Genomic DNA, 26,899 nt, shown 5'->3' on the forward strand with positions numbered 1-26,899 from the left:
AGCACTAATCTCTACGACTAATTTTCTCAATCAGCTGGTTGTGTACATATCTAGAACAAATTAGTGCTATTTGGTAGTTTATATTCATAAATTAAAAAATATAAAGTTATAACATTGTTTGTTTAAAAGAGCTACACGCAAGTTTCTTGCTCATACTTCTTGTGAAGAGACAGCTTTCCGAATTAGTGATAGATATATTCTAAAAAATTAATTAAACAAATCATTTAAAAACTGCACTAAAATTATTATTAATAATATAGTGGATATATATCGAAACAATAATGCTAGATCTCCATTTCGATAAAATAGTTTGTATTAAAATTTGCTCATAGCCGCCACTGATTTATTATCAATCAATTTATCTAATACCGCCAACCCGCCAACAAATAGACAGGGACAGAAGAATTGTTGCCCCGCTGATCACTACCGGTTTAGCACTCAGTGAATGATTAGTCAAAATTTCAAAATATCCAATAGTATTATTTCATTTTGTTTGTATTTTCCTATTGTACTCTATTATGTATTGCTGTATGTAAAATATGCAACATAAATATATTAAAAGAATATTGAAAAATACTACAGCATACATTACTGTATGTTAGTATATTAGTTTTAGTTAACTTTATATTGTTTAAGAATTATTTCCAGTATCTGTAATATTCACGTAATAGTATCTGTTGAATTCATTTTTATTCTATATTATATTGCGTTCAGTGCAAAGCATTCTCTCTGTAACTATATGGACTTTATTTTATATAAAGAATAGAATAGAATATCATTTATTCAAATAAACTTACATTGAAGCACTTTTGAATAGTCATTACATTTTTTTAATCTACCGCTCATTCAGAAAGCTCTCATTCTCATCACAAGAAGAACGAGCAAGAAACTTGCGTGTTGCTCTTTTAAATAATTTTATTATTACTTTACATTTTTAAGTTTAAGTGTGTGAATACAAACCACCAATTAGCATTAATTCAATTAAATACTCAAATAGAAAAAATATTGAATATATAACCAACTGGTTAAACAATCAATAAGAGGAAATCAGTCATAGTGATTACAGCAGACCAGTCCCTGCAAGCAGCACCCGTTCACGAGTATGACGGATGAGCCAGCCATCACTGCGCTCGACCATATTTTAGGGAGCCCAATGACCCGGCCCACCACGCCGCCACAAGTCTGGACATTTTAGTGAGCATGACTACTCAAAACACGTCAAAGCTACTTACAATTGCCATCTGATAGTTATAGTATTCACATTTTACATAAGAATGCATGCGGCAATCAATACAAAAACCGCTACGCTTTTAGTGAACCTTTACGCGGTGAGGATATTTGATTCTTTAAAGCACTGACGTAATGACTCTCTTGAACCCATACCATAAATAGAACGTATGGCTCTCTTTTGTAAAATAAATATAATATTTATATCGGCTGCTTTACCCCACTGCAGTATGCCATAAGACATTATGCTATGGAAATAACTAAAATATACAAGTTTAGCCGTCGTCACGTCTGTTAATTGCCTAATTCTTCTAATTGCATATGCAGCAGAACTGGGTCTACCGGCCAATTTTGAAATATGGGGCCCCCATTGTAATTTCGAGTCTACTGTCATACCTAAAAAAATTATGATTAACAAAATTTACTATTTCGTCATTAAGCAATAACTGTGTATTTATTAGTCTTACATTAGGAAGTGTAAATTTTATACACTTTGTTTTGCTGGAATTTAATAATAGGTTATTACATGTAAACCAATTTAATATTGCAGACATTGCGCAATTTACATCCTCTAATTGATTACTTTGATGTCCAATTTTAAACACTAACGAAGTATCATCCTCAAACAGCACTATATCTGCAATTTTCTCTACCATAAAGGGAAGGTCATTTATGTAGATTAAAAAGAGAAAAGGGCCTAAGATTGACCCTTGTGGAACGCCCATTTTAATATTAGCTCCCTTAGATTTTACACTGTTTCTGTTTATCTACAGTTTGGACCCTATCCTCTAAATAAGTTCTCATTAATTTTAGATCATTATCTCTTATACCATAATGTTCGAGCTTGTACAAAAGCGTTTTATGATCCACGCAATCAAATGCCTTTGATAGGTCACAAAAAACTCCGAGTGCATCCTGTGACTTCTCCCAAGATTCGAAAATATGTGTCATTAGCGCTACACCTGCGTCAGTAGTAGATTTGCCTGCGGTGAAACCATATTGCTGACTGTGAAGCAGTCCGTTAACCCTGAAGTATTGTAACATTTGATTTAACATTATCTTTTCAAACACCTTACTTAGAACTGGCGAAATAGATATAGGTCTATAGTTCCCTGGCTCAAATTTATCTCCTGATTTAAATAGTGGGATTATTTTGCTAAATTTCATTAATTGTAGAAAAATGTCATTATCAATACATTTATTAAAAATAGTGGCTAGATATGGAGTAACAATAATTAACTAATGAAAGATCTAACTACTTTTACAGACATGCCCCAGAGGTCTTCCGTATTTTTTAAATTTAGCTGTTTGAATATTTTTATGATATGAAAGGGGCTAACATGTGAAAATTTAAATCTTAAAGAACAACAACCGATATTAGTCTCTAGTAATGTTTTTGCTCGAGATGGAGATGAGTCCAGAGAAGATGTAATGTCCATCGGAATATTAGCAAAAAATCTTCAAAAATATTAACTACATCTTTTGTTGTTGTTATTAATTTATTACCATAATTTAATGTAAATTGATTACAGGCTATTTTAGATCTTCCAGTTTCTTTATTTATAATGCTCCAGATGGTTTTGATTTTGTCAGAAGAATGCTTAATTTGTTTATTAAAATAATTAGATTTAGCCAAAATACAAACTTTTTTAAAAATTTTAGAATAATTTTTCACATAAGTGGTGAATTTGTCATCAAATCGATATTTATTGATCGTATGAATCAAACAAAATATTTCTACTTTTAAGTATTCATACTGTTGCCTATTCCGTGAATTTAGATTTAATATGAACTTCTTTTTTCTTGAAAAATTGTTCATATTCTCCTGATATATATAGAATGATTAGACTTAAGAGATATATATATATAGAATGATTAGACTTAATGTATAAATAATACCATTTGTTCACAGGCTGGACATTTACGTACTGAGTATGGAGAATACTGGATAGAACCGTCAAATAAAACTTCCGTTAATGGTTCTCTAGGTAGACCACATGTAATATTCAAAAGATCGGCCGTAGACAAAGTCAAAGCTTATCACAGAACAAAAAGAGATATACACAGTCAATCAGACGCGCATATTTCGTGTAGTAAAAGTATGCTTGAACAACATTTGAAACGTAATGAACATACAAAAAGGAATATTGAAGACAGAAAAACATTAGAACGCCATAGAAAAAAATATATAAACGGAATAGAAGAAAGGCGAAGACGACTTGAAGCTTTGAGACGAAATCCTACTGAATATCGGAGACAACAGACTAGATTACGAATGGAACAAAGGAGACTAAATAACTTATCTAAAAGTTATTCTTCACAATCAAGTAAGTCCTTCGAAAACTCTGTAGTAAGAAACAAAAGTCGAAATAAGTTAAACGAACCAAGATTACGACGTAAGAATAGACGAAGAAGAAATAGGCGATCAAAAAATTGCGCAACGAAGCAACCACCATACCAATGGAAAATTAAAAATTTGCAAAGGCATGAGATTGAAGAGCATAAATCTAAGACTTTTAAGGTACGATTATTAATATTTATTATTTTACAGGATTTCTTGTAAATAAGGCCAGAGACTGAAGCGATTAGTAGTCATTTTAACACAAGGATTTATTTTCATTTTAGCACTCTCATGACGGTGATATAAACCAATTCAGTGATTTTTGTAAATGCTCGTCCTAGAGTTATAATCTCCTCAATAATTAAAAAAACGTTCCAGGATTACAAAAGATATCAGCAACGTACACAATCACGTTATAGTAATATGGAAGAATCAAGGCGAAATACAAGGTCCGTCAGTAAACCTAGACATGTAGAGGTGCTACTTGTCGCCGACAAAACTATGACAGATTTTCACGAAAAAGCCAAATTACAGGAGTATCTACTTACAATAATGAACATGGTAAGTTATGAATAAATAAATTTTATGATTAAAAATAACATTTCTTTATCAAATTAATGGTGTCCTTTTTTACAGGTGTCTTCGTTATATATGGATCCCACTATTGGCAACTACATTAAGATAGTCGTTGTGAAAATAATTCTTATTGAAGAAGAACACACGAATTCTAAACTGTCAGTGTCTTCGAATGCGGACATAACTCTAGCATCTTTTTGTAACTGGCAACAACAACAGAACCCTTACAGTGATAAAGACCCACATCATCATGATGTTGCAATCCTTATTACTAGACAAGACATCTGCAGTGTACATGACGCTCCTTGTAGGTATGATCTTAATTAATATTTCGTCAATAGACTAATATTTACGTATATTTTCTAAAAGTCATTTCTAATATAAATTTTAAATGAATTTGTAAATTTAAATACTGCCAAGAATGTCAAACAAACTAATGGGCCATCTGGTGGAAATGACTTACATACATGAACAATCCTATAGACATTATAGATGTTACTCCGCACATTTGTCACTGAAGATGAGACAATAATTAAAATTAAAATAGAAAATACTATTAATAATTTATATGTCATCTAGAGAAAATACTATTAATAATTTATATGCACCGTTAATGTATGATATAGTATAAATACACATATAGCTATATCTGTATTGAAAATACATCCGTTCAATTAATTCGTTTATTTCGTTCGTCACATTTTTACAGTCCTAGTGCTTTACTTATTTCATCTGATAATTTTTCTGCTACTAGTGCAACAATTTCCACGCCTGTGACTGGTGTTTATTATCAAAATAAATTGAAATGCCACGAGATGGAATTCTTAGTCTGATCTTTACCACCTGCAAAAAAGATTCTTGCCAATAAATAGATACAGTTTATTTATTCTAGATTAAAATCTATTAATGTAATATGTTTTTTATGTTTTATCAATTTAAATTAATTGATTAGGTATATAATTAAAATCACGAATAACGTAATAAATAAGAAGATCAAAATCAAAACTAGATTCTGATTGAAGTTAATGTAGGTATCTACAAAAATACTGTATTATAATTTTTTTATCTTCATTTTCTTTTTTACATACTCGAATCCAGTAATGGAATGATCTACACTGAATGATCTATACAAAATGAATGAAAACATTATCGTAATTCTATTTCAAATAACTGGCTGCATTATACGACTAATTATAAATTTAACAAATATGTATTACATTTTAAAATGTTGGTCATATAAAAAAATCAATTCAATAGTAAATAATAATCAATAATCAGCAGAAAGTTCAATAGACGGCGGCGCCTCAGTGTCTACTGGGCAATACAACTGCTGTAAATAAATAAATACATTCACAAACACCTACATAATACGATGAGTTTGTCGTGCCGTCTGACGGTAAATGTCTTGAATTGAATACTTAATGAATAGTCAGTCTATTTTGGATATAAAACCGGTACTGCTGATGACTACTGCAAAATTATTTTATATGAACATCCAGTTTTACACATAGTTGAATATTAGAACAGAGACCAAAATAAGTGAAATATAAACTACTGAATGACTGATGTCTAAATAACCTTTTTCCTCTATTAGTAAAATAATAAATTATCTATTGTATTATTTAGACAATGTCTGATAACGTTAATTTAGTTTATTTTTAGTTATTTTAGTTTTGCTGTTCGTCAGCAACGTCTATGGTTAGTATACCTTTAGAGGTGACGTAAATTTTTAATAATAAAATGGGAGGCAAAGATGCTCAAAAGTGAAAGAATAAATTCTGTGCCAAGCCACCTCGACAACATCATGGTAATACCTATACTAGAATTCCAATTTACATTGATATTATCAACTTAATGCTCTGTATAAATATGAACTCAATTGCTCAAGCAAAGGGTAGACAAAATACCGTTTACCTCATTATCACTTTTTTGCGTTTATTTGCTGATCACATATAGCAATAGCAGTTCAATCAAAACAAAGAGCGGACATTAAGGCCAAGGACGGTCAGTGTGAACTTATGGGTGTTCATAATTTTGACAAAAGCTTCAGCCGTACAGACTTGCGCAAGTAATTACGAGCATAACATTTTTGGTCATGTGAAGTTTTGTCAATTGCATAACGTGTGGCATTCATTCATTCTTGATTGTAAAAAATATTGTATCTACCTACTGTGTGCTTAATGAGCATACTCTTATGGTAGCGGTACTTTATTTCATGCAACATTGTATATAACGACATCTAAGAAGAATGTAGGCATTCTTATCAACAACTTTATGCATCCCAAGTATTTGTATATGTAGGCATTCTCGAATGCACATATGTACTTTGTTAATCTTTCGTTGAATTGTCGGTTCGACATAATGTGTTTATTTCAACAAAACATTAGCGCCGACTGGCCTGTGCAGGCGCATGCGGTCCGCATAGCCGATTCTGATAATAAACAGATAAGATCTTATGTAATTCTATGAGCAGATTACGTGATTATTTGTTTTATATTTGTTATTTTCCAACGTTACCAAGTGTTACTAATAGACAGATCGTTTAAATTTTTTAGGTTAACTTGTTTCAGTTGCTAACTGACCTACATTTGCCAAAATTACATATTATGTATTTAGTCAAATTAATTCTCGGATAAATCTAATTGATCATTATAAAAGAATGAATGCCTAAACAATTTTTTTTGTATTATTAAAATATTAAATAAATTTTCGATTTACAAAGCAAAGTTTCCTATCGCCGCTATAATGTAAGAAACTCCTACTAACTCCTAAAAGATTGCAGCTAGAGAATTGAAATCGAATAATTCAGTACATTAGTTTTTATACAAAGCACGTATGACCAAAAACGAGTGTGTATCGAATGCAATGAGGAAATATGGTGCCTTCGGAAAACGGTACAAACAAGTAGTCGAATGTTGTTTCGTGGAAGGTGGCAATCAAAAGACAATGAGCATGTTGGTAACGGTGTTGCGGTCGAGGGCTCGGCCTGTGGCGGGCCGTGCATCAATGCATTATGCATCAGCTACTAAAAAAACATGAATGCAGTCACAAATATATAAATATTTGCAAACGAATATTATTGAAGATTAAATATGATTATATTAGCCAGTACAACTTTATATTTTGTGAACATCATTGCTCAACGGGATTTTAAATTAATAATGAATAAATATGAAAGCCATAGGTAATTACTACACACACATAAACACTATCCGAGTTTTTTGTTCCAAGTAGTAAGTATACTGGAACATAAAACTCGAATAGTGAATAAAATAAAATATACTTAATTAAATATTCAAAATAAAATACCTATAAAATATTATGTTATCTGTGGTTATAGAAATACGGAGGTAAAATATATGTGAGATAGATATGTACTGATACCGTAGATGTAATCAAATCACAGATAAGCGGTAACTAATCTACAGTGAAAAACTGCCCAATTCGTAGTAGGTATCGGCTCGTACAAAAGGGAAGCCGTTAAGATAACGGAGTCTGTTAATTTTGATTTAGTCGCGTCGGTCGCCGTCGCCGCCACGCAGTCTCGTGTGTCATGCAATGCGGTGCTTATCTTTACACTTTTTATTATACATAAATACACACTTAAGCTGACTAATTCACATAACCCTCGGTCAATATATATCTATTTATTTTGCCAAATTTTGCCTATAACTTCATCACTAAGAATAATAGCTTATTCTTTGTTTAAGAATTTCTCATTGGTCATGCTCTGTGCATATATGTCTATAGATTTCAAATAAATATTTTAAGAACTACATTTATTTAATCAAATATATATTGTACAAGTACAAATACTAATTTTACAATATCAACCAGTATTTCGTAATAGTTTTGTTTAAAATAATCGTACAAAATAATGATTTGATTTATTAAGTGTTGTTTAATGTATGTAATTGCAACCAACGAACCATTCAAAGAAAAAACAAAATTACTGTTACTATCACAGCTACCATCACATTCATTCTTTAAATTAAAGTTAGGAATGGCTTTTAAATTCCTGAATTAAAACTATTGTAAATACTGCAGACAACAAATATAATGTGTAAAAATATATACAATCTGTCAGGAATTATGTTAGCTATAACGAAATTTTTATAATTAAGAAGTTTTTATACAAAACTATTATCACTATTATACATACCTACTCCAAAAAAGATAAAACCAATGATTATTACTAACACTGCTTACTCAATATGCGCTTATAGTGAATGGCCGGCAATTAACAGGCGTCAATTATGTATTTTTGAAGTTTTTCATACCAATTATACCAATGAATGTGCTTGGCCCCTTTTGTATGTAATTATTTACCGAAAATGGTATTGAAAAGTTGTGAAAACGTTTAACTTTATCCCCATATCGACTTTCTCTGTTCCGTTTGAAGACGCCGACCGAAGCGAGTCAAGAGACTCCTTGCGATTGTTCATGGTCAATTAACATTTTACAGTTTGGATTGTTCGTGCGGACGGTGTCCTCTTAGTAATTATGCACGTATGCTACTAAATAATTCAATATATTATCTCTCACTTAAATCAAATCTTCTTCTTCAAATCTTGTAAGTAACAAATCAGTAAATTTTACGCTTTGTGTTACACACAGACATATAATCAAATTATACTATCGAACGGATTTTCTTTTTATTATTGGTAACTGTTATAAAATTACTACGATTAATTGAATGGTTTAGTCTAGTATCATGTTCTTGAATATTTCTAATATCATATTAGAAATATTGAAGAATATAAACATTTTTAGATACACTAGAGTTTCGGAATAATTGTATTGTAAAATTGGTTCAATATAAAAATGATATTATCTGAAACAAAACTACGATCTTACAATGACATTTCAATCATCTAAATGTTCCGAGTCAGAAGGATACTCAATCGAATTGCGGCGTGTAGTTAGTTTAATTTAATTTAAAAATATTTTTAATAATTATTATTACTATATATAGGTAGTATTCTGACATAACTCCTTTTTAAAGACATCCTGGATAGCCCATGGTTCAATATAAATAACGAGCGCAAAGTGAATGATGGGTCCCATAAAAGGAGAATGACAATTGAAGCATCATATTAGTAAACGTAATTATTTTCCAATTGATGTCCATTACAAATTAAAGAATTACGCTACACCTGTTCACTCGAGGATGACCTCTAAATTTATGTAAATGTGGACGTTGACCGTGTCAATTTTATTCAACATTAACGTTACTTATTGGAAACTAGTTTTATATTCTCGCCGATACAGTACTCTTTGCAATATGTTAAAATATTTTTTTATTACATAATGTAATAAAAAATGAGTATTTATCGCTGGATACGATGTTTATTAGTCTCAATTTACTGCAGTACTAATAAAAGTTTTTGATTGTTACTGGTAATTAAAAACTCAATACTAGTAAGTATACATAGAAAACACATAAACCAAAACAGACATCTAAACTTATGAATAAAAATATTTGTTTTGTACGGCAATCAAACCCACGACCAAAATAATGTTAGCGTGTCTAACCAAATAGATACCAAAGTCATTGGTCAAAATTGTACACCTTCTTTAAATATATATATTTATTGAGATAATATTTTGGTGAAAACATTGTGAGGTAAAAAAGACATCAACGCGTTAAGTTTCAAAAATATTATTATAATATTCTGTCACATTTAAAATATAAATTACATATATTTTTTAACATTATCCCAATTACCTCTTGTCTATTTATATTTTTTATTACATACTATTACATCAGTACTTACTTTATTTTTCGTACTTTAATATAGCATCTCATATCTTTATCTTGTATATTTACATAGCAAACATATTATTCTAGAATGATATCGGTATATTCTATAATATTCCTACTTATAACCAACTATAAATATGCAGAAATAATTCTGAATATTGTAAAACGCAAACGTATTCGACTTTCTGTGTACTATAATATTTTATTTAAAAAAAAACTCAGTAATAAATAACCACAGTATAATATTTTACATTGGCTCCATAATAACAATAACCACGAGATCACAGGCGAGAAAGTAACGTACGAGTAAGTAGGGAAATATATAAATAAACCGTAAATCTTTGTTTAACCAATCACCGTTTGTCAAGCACTATAGATTTGGCACACTTTAATAACATGAACTGCATCAACTAAAAAAAAACAATTACTGAAATCGGCTTTAATATTAAACAATTAAAGTTGATTTCCAATTTTTATTGCAATTTAATAATAAGGATTACTGGTAGGTTTATATACCGATATGTTGAATTTATTGCAAGGAATTTATAGAGCTTTTCATCGGCTTCCGCGTGGGCATGAGTCAGCGGCGTGTATTATTATTAGCCGCCTATTCCCGTGCGTCTCCGCCAAGTATAGGACCGGCGCGGAGCAGTGCAGACGCGGCATACATCTGTTTCTATCCCACTTGATACTAATGTATTTTATATTTCTATATTGTTTTACTATATGTTTAGTCATAATGTATTTTAAATGGACGTGGGCAGTAATTGTTTCCAACTCTCTGAACGTGAATTGCGAGTGGTTTAAAAATATAGACATGTAATATGGTCACAATTAATTCATATTTTTAAATATGACAATAATTATTTTTAATCTTTCGTGTTTAATCATTATTTAAATTGGGTCTTAAATAGGTAGTAAAAAAAACTGCTGGCCGGTAGGTGCTACATTGTTACTCCAGTCAGCTAGTGACCACGGCTAGTGCAATCTAGTCGAAACGACGAAAGATGTTAGTGACCTTTCCTTTATTAGCCATACAATTTTTCGTGGTAAGATCCAATTAACTATACAAACAATAATAACTCTTTTTCTCTCTCTTTTTCTGTTACTACCTATAGAATATCTACTCGTGATGGGGTCAGCTTTTCTTATTTATCTTCGCCACTTACCATGTCCTGGACATCTCAGATATACAATTATACTATTCTAAAATAAATTTTCCGATTATTAATTAAAATAGTTCATTTCTTTACGTGTGGTAGAATAGATCAAGTGTTATATCATTTCCATATCTATACATATAAATAAAATTGTAGTATCTGTTTGTAATATTGAAATAACCGTTTTTTACTACATGCATATGAATGTAAATACGGTACACAAACGATTTATTTCTTGCTTTTTGCAAACCGGATAATTTATAAGCCTCAATCAACGTGAATGAATTATATTTAGTACTTATTCCATATATAATGCCATGATACCATATTATACATAAACGGTATTTTAAACTTGATTATAAACTTGTAACATGTTGTAGTAAGTAGCTTCTTAAAGTTGTTTATTATAGTTTCCTTACTATATAACATAATTTGCATTGTATTTGATACTAAAATATTATTCTACGATTATATATCCGTTATTTAATAAGTATAATAACAACCTTGGACGATACACATAGTGCCATCTAGTCCCAAGCTAAGCAGATCTTGTTATTAATACTTGACAACTGATATAAATATTTTTTTTTGTAAATAAATACACAATATACATAGAAATCACCCAAACAAATTCAAACAATAATAATAACTCCTAAATACAAGTGTGCGATGTATCTAACACTCGACCATCGTAAGTTATGGAGGTGTGCTAAACCGCTACACCATGGCCGTCAAATATTCAGATGTTAGGTTTATGTACATAGACCATTCCAGCGGATTCAGTATATAGTACATTTACAATTATATTAGAATTAATGTACCTTTATTTACATTACGTTTTCCACCGTGGTCTGAATTTAGGAAGTAAAAACAACAGATTCTTTCAAACATTGGTTTTAATACAAAACTATAAATACAACATTAAAAATTACAAATGCATTGCATACATTATCACCGATGTTGTTACAGCATAGGTACCTCAACAATTACAAGTAATTTAGTTTATTGATAATATTGATATCCGTCTTATTGTTCATGTGGCGACGGTTATAGCTTATATTAGTACCGTGTCAGGTTTCTCTGATTTTGTCATAGAAAACCGACACGAAACGGGGGTTTTTAAATACTGATACACTGATACATTTGTACTCTCCGTGAGTACCTACTAAAAATTTGATAACAAAATACAGTTGGTGTTATTTTTGGGTTGTTTTGGTTGTTAAAACTTGTTGTTGTTTTGTTGGCAGCACTTTGGGCGTGGCACACGTAGCAGGGATGTGCAGACCTGACAGAAGTTGCTCCGTTAATGAAGATAATGGCATCATGTTAGCGCATACCATTACCCACGAGCTGGGACACAAGTAAGTATTACATTTTCTATGTCTTTAAAAATGGAGAAATTTTTCAATTCGACTGTATTTTTTTATGTTTTATCTGATAATTTATTTTAACGTGATTTACGTATACACGATTTCTTATTTTATTTCAGACTTGATACTTCTCGTGTAGTCCTACACAAATTTGATTAATATGAGTTTTTGAGTTATCCTTAATAATTGAAGTCGGTTTTTTGGTGGCAAAAACAAAGTTCTTGTATTCGTGACCTTATTTTTTTTTCTACTAATTTTAAATCCTATATTAATTTTGCACTAATATTTTATAACTACATACCTATATATGGGAATATTATGAGCAATGTTTTCATGTTTCGCTACAATTGTTTTCATTTCCCTGACGAAATAAGAAGAAAACATAGTACATTTCCGAACACAGTTATAAAATAAGTATTACTTATTTCTAATAATACATATGAAATTTTGAAGTATGATGTTACGTGTATGTTTTCATAGACTATACCCGTAGATATTATGAAATTATTACATCCAAATTGTTTGATATTTTTATAAATTGTAAGATTTATTTTATAATGTACTCACCCATATATTAAAATAACGATAGCGCCGCCTTCAAAGAATCGTTCATATAGTTTTGAGGGCCGTTCTCATAGTTTATTAAACAAACGCTTCTAAAATTACCGAAGTGTAGACCGTTGTAAGCTTTGGTAATTTTGGATGGAATTAGCTACCAGTATCCCGATTTCACAAGAGACGCTCTCAAATACTGAAATCATAACAAGCGATGAGCGTACTCCATGCACTCGCAAAAGACATAATAAACCAGTATGTTAGGTGTTATACTGTTTAATTAGGCTATAACTATTTTACGTTACATTATTATTAAGATCATTATAAGCAAAATTTATGTGTTTTATCAAAGTGACAATTTATCATTGTTTTAATTATAAGATATTATATTACAGGAATCACGAATTCGTATTATAATAAATTATTAAATTGGTATTGGAAAATGAAATTTAATAACTTAATAATTCAGTATTTTTTTTATAAAATATGAATTTAAACAAATTATATAGTACTAGCTGTGCCCGCGACTTCGTCCGTTTGTGATAGTGACCTTGACCAAAAAATAATTATATTTGCATATTAGATCATCTCTAATTATTAGATATCTAATAATTAGAGATTTGTGATTTTTTACAGCAAGTACCTACCTACAATTTACTAAAGGTAAACATTACTATAATTCAGTTTAAAGAAGCGCGACTAAGTTTTACTCATTGCACTTTAAAACCGTGATGGCAGTGCGTCTAATATCTTTACGCAATATACTCGTACGTATAGAAATTTTCGCAATGTATCTATGCGTCGGTAACCGGCCGTATGGGATTGGTCACTCACAAATAGGTTATTAAAATATTGCAACAGAATCATTAGTCTGTCATGATCTCTACACTCGAACGAAGCTTGATATAAATCCTTCGATAAATATATTTTTAAAAACATGCATTGCATATCATTACGACTAATTCTTCCAGTTGGGATAGTCAGAGCCATTGTCAACTGTGGATGTCGTGGTGAACGTAACACTTACCATACCCATTTCACATCGATATATGTATTTTGAATCTAACGTGGAAGGGGGCGAACCTACCGATTAATTTTTAGTCTAAAATTTGTGTTTTCTTCACAAATATAAATTGACACTCAATTTTTTTGTGTCGGTCTGATTTTATCTCAAGAGGTAGTCTTGGACGTAATTCACAGTAGGGCACGACGATGCTCTCACATATAAATAAAATTGGAGTGTCTGTTTGTAAAAATAAAAATAACAATATTTTACTACATGCATATGAATATACTATAAATATGGTACATACACCAAATAAACATTTTTTACAAATTTTATCTGTCTGTCTGTTTGTTCCGGCTAATCTCTGAAATTATGGACCGATTTTGACGGGACTTTTATTGGCAGATAGCTGATGTAATAAGGAGTAACTTAGGCTACTTTTATTTTAGAAAATTCTCTAATTAACTTTTTTGTTAAATAATTATGGACGAAGTCGCGTATAACACTTCAATATTTTTTTTCTGTGTATCATAAAAATTGTTTTATAAGTATGAGTACTTAACTGTTTTGGCATCTACATTTTACTTAGTTATGTTATAATATATTTTTAATTAATTAAGCTATATATATATACAATACATTAAGCTATTAGAATCCACGAAAAAGCTTAATTCTAGATGTAAAATATATTGTCATGAAATATTAGTGACAACATATTTTACATCACAGAGACGGCAAATAAGAATACAACCAGCCTTATGGTGAATAACCAATAGGTAACACTAAGTAGGTTGAAACTCTGGTTGCATTATCTTCTAACTATTCACCGAGTTTTGATATTTATAATTATTTGGACTTATCTTAAATTATATACGTATTTTAATTCTTGTAACTACAACAGTAGGTAATAACATAAAAAAATAAAAAGTTAAAAGTGAAGAAAGAACATGTAGTCAAATTTAGATCGAAAGAATACACAGTGTTATATTTACATAATTTTGGAAATATGTGTACTATAAATTGGCAACGGTTGCCTGGCGCCACCGGCATCTACCACGGTCTGACTCATGTTCCTATGCTGAGATTAGAGGTATCACAAGGACGCAGACATAGAATCGCTTTTGTCGATAATAACAGTATACCAAGCGATCAACTGTTATAATTGAAATAATTTATGACCTCGTATAAATATGGATAGGATTAAATATTTTATATGAATTTTCAATAACTCAAAGGAACAAATACTTAACTAACTCTATGCAAGGTGGTTATTTAGAATAAAAAAACGATTCTGATGATATAGAGCAAATACAAAAATAAATAATTATTTAATCTATACCGCATTATGTCAGAAGATATTACATATTATTATAGTAGGTTTACAGTATCAGATAGTCTGTATTACATTACCGAGATAGCAACGGCGAATACGTATAAAATACGAGTATTAATTTACATTACCGCATCGCATTGTGATACATACTTACAAAATAATAATTTATATCGACGGCCTCGGTGGCCTGGCGGTTAAGCTCACAGCTTTAATTCCGATGGTCGCGGGTTCAATTCCTCGCTCGGTATAAACATTTGTATTCATGAGTAGGATAGTGTGTATCGGTCTGGGTGTTTCCTATATATATTATATACTTTCATTGCTGTTAGAATAAATACTATGCACTAAGATAGGCCGCATAATATATTCAACCCTAATTTGGAATCGCATATTTATAAGTACTAATCAACGTTCTAAATTTATTATTATTATGCTTTACATACATTTGTCCCCTAAATTATTATCTTTACCTAAGGTAAATATTAGTATTTAACCGACCCTCTTCTACATGCTAAAAGGTCTTTTGAATTGACCAGACGAAAAATAAGTAAGTGGCAATATATTTATTATTAATATTTTATATTATGCAATTATAACCTATGATACGTAAGCGATGCCAACTCAGTAGTATCCACTATTTTACTATATATTTTAGCATCACATCTACTCATAGAATAATGTTTATTATCCACATATATCTTGTAACTTTGTACAAATTAGTCTGTATGTACTTCTCTGTATTCAAACGATAGGCTAAATGCGGAAAATAGACTATACAGTACATACTCAGGTTCAGATGCTTGTAACACGCTTTGGCCATGTTGCAGTTGAAAGGCAGCAAAGTTACAGGGCAACGAGATAAGACATTTTAGTTCTCCAGAACGTCACATTTTGGGTCTATGACGTGCGTCGCCACCACGAATATCGCGTAAACGTATTTGTACGTACGGACGACGTTATCATGTAACGTGACACAGCAATACCGCAGTGTAAATTATTTCACATTTTAGACAGAAGATTATTTTTTATCTATATAATAATATATCATCATCATTTTTTGATGACAAATTTCCGTAGCTGAGTATCACAAAGCTAATCTTTTACGTAAATAATGAGTTTATGAGTTTATACAAAAAAAGACATTATTATATGACTGACTCCGGTGAACGGAATACCGAAATCAGTTTAAAAAAATAATCCGAGAGACAGCGGTAGTCTCACCCCTGTCACCAGCGATCCAGCGAAATGTTGACATGTCAAATGTTACATTCACTACTACAACAGACAGGCACAGTCAACTGACGGACTATGCTTATCTAAGATAACAGTTGTGACGGTTTGTGTGTATGTTTAAAACGATACAAATACTGTTAGGAATTAGTTATAATAAATATAAATAAATACTTTAGCGGATAATTGTTGATAATGGAAATTTTTATCCTCTTTGCCTGGTTCACTCTGGTTCACTTCCACGCTCTCCCTTGATAAGACAACTGAGCTAACTACTGAGTATTTAGTATTTATTTATTTAGTAACTGAGTATCAGAGTATATCTATCGTTAGTACAGGTCCTTTAGCACTATACCATTACAATTCATTAATATAAATTATTGTGTAACAAACATTATATAAGCAACTTATTAGAGTAGACACTAGTAGTAGTTGTAGTAGAAATAGACAAGCACCAATATTTCAGTATATACTTACAACGACAGATACAAACAAATTCTCTGAACGTTGATGACTATGAAAAAGTGATGTAAATTATAATGAAATTTGTGACGAGTAAATTTACATCCGCGTCAAAGATACTCCAAACGTGTATATTTTTTTAATGAACGTCGAGAACAAAAATAGGACAAAAAACGCTTTTGAACTTTAGTTCAAGTTATTTATAAACCTTTTGATTTTTCAAATGGAAGCTTGCATGCAATCGTAACTTTAAATGGAAAGGAAAATTTCGTAACCTATAGGCGTAAAGATTAACTTTCTACTTTTTAATACTATAGTGCAGTGTGGTAAGTACGATACCATACGCTTCAACATAAAAATCGCAAAGCTATTTTGGATTACTGTGCGTTTTTTATTTTAATATTTTGTATAATATTATTCACATGGTTAAACATTAAAATTAAACCTCTATTATATTCATGATTAGGATGAAGTATTCATTTTATAAACATATACACGCATTTTTTTTTGTGTAATCAAATCATTACTGTAATTATGCAGTTTATAAATGACACAGTGACCTCCAACATGATATTACATTTTACAGTAGTTTAATCTATGTATATTTTTTTGCTTTTGTAGATATATGTAGTGGGTACAAAACATTTGCGTAGTAAATTTAATTTATTCATTTATAGTTGTAATAATATAATATACAACATTTACATTATTAACTATTTACTCTTATCCAACAATAGATTTTATAATGAATACGGTTTTATTAAAAGAAAACACGGATTCAATTTCGCCATTGTTAAAATTTTTTACTACTCTAGTTTTAGAAATTTTTAGTAGTCTACTTAGGCCATTCCGTATAAAAAAAAATATATACAAATACATATAGGCCTTCTCCATTCCACAATCCAAATGTGGTTAATGATGAATAATGAATGCGTACAATGACCTGCATATAATAAAAATTAGACGTCACTGTAGATATGTAATCTAGTCAGAACTATAATATAATATTTTTTACAATTTATTTGCCTTAGCACAATAATATAATAGATAAATAGACGCGCACGATATTAAATAATATTGAAACTCATTTTCCATTGTAACGTAAATTTCTTTAATGTAGTATTTATATTATTTGGTCATCCTCACTTCACTACTAATATTGTAAATGAGAAAACAACTTTATTTGTAACCACTTGAGGATTTGACGCCTAGAGGTGGTTTACTTTTACTACGAACTTGCCTGAGATCTCATCCGCGTGGATAAGCGGCTCTCATCTTAGGCAACTAACTATATATATAAAAGTAATAAGGTCATTGGAAGATCTAAAAAATGCGACAGAAAGCGCAAAAGTCGTCGCAACATTCTGGGGCAAATACATTTAGTTACCATTGAAACGAAAGAAGAGGAAGAAATACTCCGTTGCTTATTCTGAAAACAAATGTATAATACATTAGTTTTTACTTCAACAGTAATTTGAAATCTCAATAGATTCAACAGTAATTTTCAGTAATCCTTCAAACATTTTTGATTAAGCATGTAACCTAAATACCCAGGTAACAGGTACTACTTATAGTTAAATACCAAACTATAACTGATTGATAAAATTTTTCTGTGTTTTAGTTTTGGCCTATACCACGACACTGAGAAAATCGGTTGCCACCGACGTGAAGGTTCGACGCTGCATATCATGACACCGATCTTTGAAGCCGACACTCGTCAGGTAGCCTGGTCACGGTGCAGCAAGCGGGATGTCACCAACTTTCTAGAGTTAGTAAATCCAGAATACTAAGTCATCAACTAAAATATTTAATACAAGCTGTGATATATATACAAGGATACTATAATTTTATAAAATACTAACTGTCAAACGTTGTTTTGCCTTAAAATAAAATAAAATTTAGGGGTGGACTATCCCTAACATTTAGGGGGATGAAAAATAGATGTTGGCCGATTCTCAAACCTACTCAATACGCTCACAAAATTTCATGAGAATCGGTCAATCCTTTTCGGAGGAGTATGGGGACGAAAACTGTGACACGAGAATTTTATATATAAGAAATATCTTATATATAAAATTCTCGTGTCACAGTTATAACTCTTGTACTAATTGTAATAATTTAAGATCGTAATTATGTCATATTAAACATATATATATTGTTTGCAAAATGTGTGTATGTGTGTGTATCTGTTAATGTAAATAAAGTAAATATCTATCTACCTGAGAGAAGAGGACAGAAATACTAAATTATTAAATTTAATGTATTGTAGAAAATTCATCATATATCGTAAATACTTATAAATTGTAAATTATACTAATAGTAGAAACTTATACCTAACAATAGAGAAAATCTATCTCTATAGGAAACCAGAATTACCTGAATGTCACGCAACATATCTCTTAACGGGACCGCTTTTACCCAAAAATACACCCTCAGGAATGTTGGGATAAACCTTGCCTAAATTTGGCAGTATTCACAAATTGCTGTAGAATTTTTCTTTATACTTAGAGGATGTTTATCCCATCTAAAAAAAGTCTAATGGCTTCATAATAGTTAATATTTACTGTTTCAGTAGTACACCATTCACCATTATTACATGTTTCTTTACTTTAAAATCATGACAACTTTGTAAGTAATGTGTATAACAGTTACGGTCAATGTTAATGAATTTTCCTATAAAATATTTTACGATACATATTGCTCTCAGATAACCTTTCCTCTAATGGCTGATAAAATCTATGTAGAAAGTCTGCAGCTTCTTTCAAACAAGAAATTTATTTCGAATAATAAATTGCAAAAAGCTTTTAGCATATTCCGACTCGGTACTAAATTAGTACCAGCTGTAATTCAGTAAAATACCTACCTGCTATATCAATTCCATACGTATAGATGTAATGTTTTGTGTATAAAATCGATATTACATTAAACAATTTTTTTATCAATAAGTATCTATTTTTTCTTGACATGAATCTTGGTTCTTGTTCTCTTTTAGGTCTCCATTTATGTATTGCATTGTTCTTTATGAAATCAGATTAGTAAAAATATAGGCTGTGATTATTCAATAAACTATAGAATAAGAAAAATCTATAGTTTATTAAATAATAATAGATTTTTTCCATAAAAAATATTATTTCATAACCCTATCTACATTTATTTACCACTGGAATTACTCACTTTATTTTATGACTTTTTACAACCACTTATCAAATACAGAACTACTATTCCATGTAGATAGAGCTTTTATTGTCAGATGCAGTTTATTTCATTAAACATCTTAGCAATTTTATTATATTTTACAACATTAAAATTGACCGTCGATAAAAGACATATCAACAAATACAACAAATTAAAACTGTTTTAGCTCAGATTATCATTTCTACACAATTTAGATTCGATGTCAATAGGGTCACACAGAATGAATTATTTATAACGCTACTCCATCAGTTAATATTTATATAACTTATGTATTATATACCTACACTAATTAAAATACCTCGTCAGATTATTATTCTAAAACACGTGTTTGTTACACCTTCTAATATTGATTCGGTATTCTGTAATTAATATAATAACTATATATGTAAATAAACCATCAGCAGTAATAAAATTTAATCAATTTAAAAATATGTTGATATTAATATTAATAGAATTAAGTCTATATGGAAATTCAGTATTATAAGTAGATATCCGGATCGACAATATACTGCGTCGTCCCCTGATGTTTGTCGGCATAATATTATTTCTACTGTATTTATCACTTCTACCGTATGCCATGGGAATTCTTAATTTGTAAAATAGTTCTAGTAGTAATACGGATTATCACATCTACTTAATAACATTATTTTACAAGAGATCGATAGTTTGAGTTTTAATTGAAGTTATCTGCGTGGGTACCGGTTCTCAACCGTCAAGCCGCTTGCTTTGTAAGCTATTTTAGTTGTAGGATGAGGTTAGGTAGTGAAATTTCAGGATATGAAACATGACATTTTAGTTCCTTGGCATTCCAAAGGACACCCATCCATTGCCATTGCAATGAATGGGTGTTTAGATTAGTAATATTAGATTACTAAAACATAGGTACTATATAAAACTATAAAAATATGTATTTACTGGTCAAAGATATGTCCCACGGTTGACTGCTCATTTAGTTGTTTTTGCAGATGTGGTTCACATCACCACCACACATACTATATCTTGATTTAGTAGTTATTCTAATAATTTATATATAATTACTTACGTTTACAGTGCTGGTTTAGGAGAATGTTTGAGTGACACACCATCCCAAGAAGAATACGAGTATCCGGAAGTTCCAGCTGGTAAGGCGTCGCTTTATTTGTAATGGCATAAATAGTGCAGTATACATTTCATAAAGTAGTGTTATATTAACCTCTTATAAGTATAGGTAAAAAATAATTCACCTACGATTATCTCGAAATGTCGATTACACTCGACAGGTTCAATATTTAGCATAATATTACAGTCAGCTCATGCCTACAGTTGTACAATAGTTACAATGCTGATTATTATAAGACAAGTTTATAACTGCAGCTAGTAAACAAATCTGTTAATGTTATAGAAGTAACTTTTATGTTAGAAATATACTTACTAAAAAAAAAGAAAGCTATATTTGACACGGGCTGCTGCTACCCGCTTCTTTCTTATAAAATTATAGGGTAATTTTATAAGAAATAAGAATAAACGCAGCGAAAATTATCAAGAATAATTTGGTAATTATGATTTATATCTTCAGGAGTCATGTTTGATGCGGCAACGCAATGTCACCTACAATTTGGCTCTGAAGCAGTAATATGTGCGAAACCAATGGAACTGTGTGAACACCTGTGGTGCCTTGTCAACGATACTTGCAAGACAATGCTGCGGCCGGCCGCACCGGGCACGACATGTGGACCTAATATGGTAAACCCAACAAATCTCTATTTAACACATATTTGTTTATTATTAACCAGAAGCAGAATTTAATGTATCGTACTTTAAAAATGACTGAACTGAATTTCCATACACCTGCCTAGACTCTATTTTACCCCTTTAGAGATGGAATCTCAAAACTTGCAATTCTTCTTAACTCATGATCATAAACTTTACGAAACGTCAACATTTGGTCAATGCCAATGTAGTTTAAACTTTTCTTTGATGTATCGGTTTAGCGAAACGATTTTAAATACTTATATAAGACATCTACTAACTATGTATAAACTATACTCAGTGGTGCCAGAACCAAACGTGTGTGCCTCGCACCGCCTCCCCCCAACCCCGTAACGGCGGGTGGGGTCCGTGGAGTGAGTGGAGCGAGTGCTCTCGCACGTGTGGCGCCGGAGTCTCTACACAGTCGCGAGAATGCAACAATCCTAAGCCCTATAACAATGGCGATTACTGCATCGGAGCCAGGAGTCGGTGAGTATTGATAAATACATAAAGAACGAAAAGATATTGCTATTTAAGCTGTATTTCGATTGTAGGGTATGATCAAGCAGTGAAGTCAATAAGCAGGAATAGTATCGCGTGTCACATGATAACAAGATGTTTTTAGTCCGTATATAGTGCAATTCATGTACATAGCCATAGTCACCGCTTACCAAAAATTAGGTCGTCATCTTGTTTGGCATTCCAATTAAATTACAAAAAGACGTACTCGTTAAAAAACTAAACCAAAACAATTTTTTTTTCTTTCAGATACAAAATATGTAACACAGACCCGTGTCCCAATAATGAACCTACCTTTAGAGAAGTACAGTGCGCCCAATACAATAATAAAACATATAAGAACATGACCTACTCAGAATGGATTCCATATTTTGATCAAGGTAGGTATATATATCACCGTGCATTTATCGTTAATATGCATCAATTTTTCCCTCAAGAAAAAAATATTCATATAATATTTGTCTCACTTTGTGTTTACCAGATAGACCATGTGAGTTGAAGTGTGTACCGTACGATGAAAGTGAGTTGGAAATAGCAGGAGGATTCGTTATCGATGGCACACCGTGCAGACAAAACCCAGGAGCCAGAGATATGTGCATAGCTGGTATGAATTTTATTATTAGGTTAATAATATCCTGAGATGTGATTAGTAAACAGAAACAAACAAAACTCGGTTGCCCTAATTTTATATATACATACAATTCGACATATATAGCGACCATAGGCTATGATAGGTATTTCTGTGATTAACAGATACTTCGTATACGCATCTTCGTATACGTATAACAGGTTACGGTAGAATATCATTTATTAATATAATTTTAATGATATCTAATCCTGATTACCTATTTTAAAATATACATGCTAGTGATGTGATACATATATGGATGTATTATGATGTACAGGTACGGTCATAAGTATATTTTCTCAGGTGTCTGCTATAAAGTCGGCTGCGATTGGATCGTCGACTCCGTAAAGGAAGTCGATGCATGCGGCGTCTGTGGAGGTAACGGCTCTGCCTGTAAGACTGTACAAGGAATCTACAACAAGGGTACGACCAGACAATCCGGACACAGCGAGGTATAAACCTACATTTCGTGTCGTTTTTGTATTCGTCTAATTGCTTCCAAGAGATACATAATTATATATATCTTAGAACCAATTAGAATAATAGGTACATTAAAAGATATCATAAAAGTTCTTTCTTTTGGAGCTGCATGTACTCATTTTAACTTTTTTAACTATGTTTCAAAAAGTTTAGATACCATAATAATATTGACAAAGTGCTATTGTTTAATAGCACTTTGTCAATATTATTCATTTATATGCTCTTTACCACAGTTATTAAAGAAACAGGAATTTGTGAACCCCGAAAATGTCTCGATATCTACGTGACTTTTCATCTTTTAGGTTGCCGTCATTCCAGCAGGATCAAGAAACGTAAAAATCCAAGAGAAAATTAGCCCTGGTAATTACCTTGCAATTGCAAGTGCGAATTCCAAGAAAGTGTACATTAACGGAGCAAGGTAGGTTATGTAGTAGGTTGTAGATAGTTTGATAACAATTTCTGAAAAATAACAAATTACTCAAATTAGTTACTTAATTTGCTTAACTATAGCGGATTCTGAAATACGAGATTGAATATCAATTGTCTTTATATTCTAACCAATTTATAAGTGTTCCTTTCTTAAATTTGTTCGTTATTACCTAATTTACTCAAGATATCACATCCTCCTATTATTACTTCAATGTTCGTCTTATTATTTTCTCGACGACAAACGAAATGAGTCAAGATGTTACAAATACCTGCTTGAATATAGCAAATATATTTAATCATCCTAATATTAGATACATACCTGCTGGAATTTTTTATGGTAATTTGTTTCACTTGTAACAAACCCTTATAGAATTTGTGCGTAATTCCGGCTCGCTTTTTGTCTTAATTATAAGGCGAGTCCATCCTAAGGTCCAAACGAAGGTCGAAATTACGACGGCCTGAGCCAAGGTTCCAACCTCTAGCGGTGCCCTCAGACTAAAGTCGTATACATCAGGCGGGAGTTGGCCTTCAACCGCTCCATAAGTCCTTCCACGGGTTTGGAATGCCATCTGCATTCGCCTCCTATCGTCCGGTGAAGCTGTAAAGGCCAGCTGCGGTCAACAGCATTACAGTAGTCCGAAAAAAAAATTTTTGATGCAATTGTATTTATTATGAGAGAACTAATATAGAGTTTATATATTTTTTTTATTTTTCAGAAATAACATGATGACTGAATATTTAGTAGCAGGATCTCAAGCTATTTACGAACGAGACCGCGATTGGGAAAAAGTAAGAATACAAGGCCCCATCGCGGAAGATATTAAAGTTTATGTAAGTACTATTGTTAGGGTTCGCATGGATATTTTCGAAAAATCTGATATTTTATATTAAAAGAAGGTAGTTTCATTATTACTCGGTATCGTTAAACTAGTTGCATATATTTCATATCTTTCTGTATAAAAGGGAGGGTTTTTGTAATATTCGGTCTTTGAGCACAGGATGTGCTGGTTGTATTTTAATTGCTAAAGTGAATTGTGTTAGAGACATAGTTCAATTAATGTTATATAGTTGTTATTTTATTATAATACATACTTTTACTAGTACATAGAGTTGATATATCTAACACTATATAAGCTGAGTGCTAACCCATCCGTACCCGGCGCTTATATAGGTGAACACATAGATGAATAGTATCACGAAGAACGTGTAATCAACTTATATTATAATTCAATAAGCTTTTTATTTCTTTTGTACAATCTAAACGTATATGGTAGTCCCATTGTACCATAAAACTAATTACTCCATTACCTCACCAGTGAACGAATTGCCTTAGCCGCACTCTGTGAAAACTAAATAACCTTAAAAAATATACTAAATAACATTATATGATACTTGTGGAACTATGTAGGTATACTCCGTACTGAGTAATATCATTAGCTTATCTCCCGAAAACCGTTCAACCGAAACACATCAAATAAAGCAAACTACATGGTGATTGAAATAGGTGAGATAGAAGTACCCACGTCGACTCTATTATCAAAAACAACAATACAAGTAGCCATATTTCATTTGCTTTTTTCCAGCAACGTTTATGTCGCGGTCTCCACCGTAACCCTGGCGTAACATATCAGTATACGGTAGACCGGAAACGACAAAAGCAGTTCAAATACCAACTGTCCAAGTGGTCCGCCTGCTCTGTCACCTGCGACGTTGGCTATATGAGACGACACTTAGAGTGTGTCGATCAAAATGATCGTAAGTTCTAGCAAAGCATTCATCCATCTCAGTTTGCGATAATAACATTGATGAACTGTTAATTTCTCGGATATAACCCCATTATACATTTGATTTAAAAAATATGTAACAAAATATACAAAGCCCATTACATTAAAAAAATGTAGTCTTTTGATCATTTAGTTCATAAAATTTTAATATCAGTAAGTTAATTCTTTGTGTTAAAGAATTAATATGAAACTAATACTAACACAGGTATCGTGGATCAATCACAGTGCTACCATATTGAGCAACCTCGCCACGCAGCCCTAATGCAGCAGTGTCACCAACCGAGCTGCCCACAGCCTCCAACGACGTCGTTAGCAACCCAATCTTCAAATGTGTTCTGGCACGTATCGTTATGGAAGCCGTGCCCTAAAGCATGTTACATGCCGGTACGTATCCAAAACGTCTTTTAAGTTCACCATTATAATGATATTACCAATAATAGACTAGTTTCCGCCAGGGGCGCGCCGACCACAGCAGCATCTGTGAACGAAACTTTTAACGCACCTCTTTTTTCTATTGTTGTGTTTCAAATTGAATATAATATTCAAATAATGTAAATATTAACAGAGCCGTGAATTAAATAAAGACGAGTTCTTGAATGTTTTATATTATCTGGCGCCCCTGGGCGCACACAGGGGCGAGGCGGGGGCCTGGTTTCCATTTAGATACTAAATAGAATAAAAGAGTATAATCTCTGTGTTAGGTGCTTCATAGTCGAGACACATCACAAAATAATTTCTCTCTCTCTCTTCTGAAAAAATATTATACGTCGCATATACTAAATTGTAAAATGGTTAATTAAACTATAAATTTTGAGCAACTAATTTCACTTTTTGAGACCTATGCATCTTAAACTATTACTTACTTAAGCACATAATGACTATGTAAAATCAACATTGCGCTTATTTATTTTTTATCACATCACGTAACATTACTACTGAGCTCAGAAAGCATTCCCTATAAGACGAGGATATTACTCTACTAAGCCTATAGGGTTTTATTTCGATTTTTTCTAATATCATTGATTTTTATTTTTTTAGCAGGAGTTGTGATTGTGATACACATGTAGGTTTATTACTCTATCAATAAACGAACGAAACATCGTTACCATATA

At 31.5% G+C, this 26,899-nt stretch overlaps 1 protein-coding gene across 2 annotated transcripts in view; it reads left to right on the forward strand.

Annotated features, from left to right (window-relative positions):
- Nucleotides 1-26,899, forward strand: part of LOC131849591 (A disintegrin and metalloproteinase with thrombospondin motifs 7) — a 71,274-nt gene that overhangs the window by 43,438 nt on the left and 937 nt on the right. The window contains exons 5-19 of one of the 2 annotated variants that reach the window (XM_059199694.1): nt 3,140-3,748; nt 3,947-4,129; nt 4,205-4,455; nt 12,316-12,429; nt 18,646-18,792; nt 21,270-21,340; nt 21,775-21,941; nt 22,249-22,436; nt 22,716-22,846; nt 22,948-23,070; nt 23,398-23,546; nt 23,877-23,992; nt 24,720-24,834; nt 25,587-25,758; nt 25,993-26,171. In XM_059199694.1, the coding sequence (XP_059055677.1) occupies nt 3,140-3,748; nt 3,947-4,129; nt 4,205-4,455; nt 12,316-12,429; nt 18,646-18,792; nt 21,270-21,340; nt 21,775-21,941; nt 22,249-22,436; nt 22,716-22,846; nt 22,948-23,070; nt 23,398-23,546; nt 23,877-23,992; nt 24,720-24,834; nt 25,587-25,758; nt 25,993-26,171 (2,715 nt within the window). The remainder of the gene's footprint in view (nt 1-3,139; nt 3,749-3,946; nt 4,130-4,204; nt 4,456-12,315; nt 12,430-18,645; nt 18,793-21,269; nt 21,341-21,774; nt 21,942-22,248; nt 22,437-22,715; nt 22,847-22,947; nt 23,071-23,397; nt 23,547-23,876; nt 23,993-24,719; nt 24,835-25,586; nt 25,759-25,992; nt 26,172-26,899) is intronic. The other variant, XM_059199703.1, reaches the window with a different exon arrangement.

The sequence above is a fragment of the Achroia grisella genome, unplaced genomic scaffold (assembly GCF_030625045.1).
Source record: "Achroia grisella isolate CSIRO2021 unplaced genomic scaffold, CSIRO_AGI_Agris_v1 utg1111, whole genome shotgun sequence".
NCBI classification, from domain to species: domain Eukaryota; kingdom Metazoa; phylum Arthropoda; class Insecta; order Lepidoptera; family Pyralidae; genus Achroia; species Achroia grisella.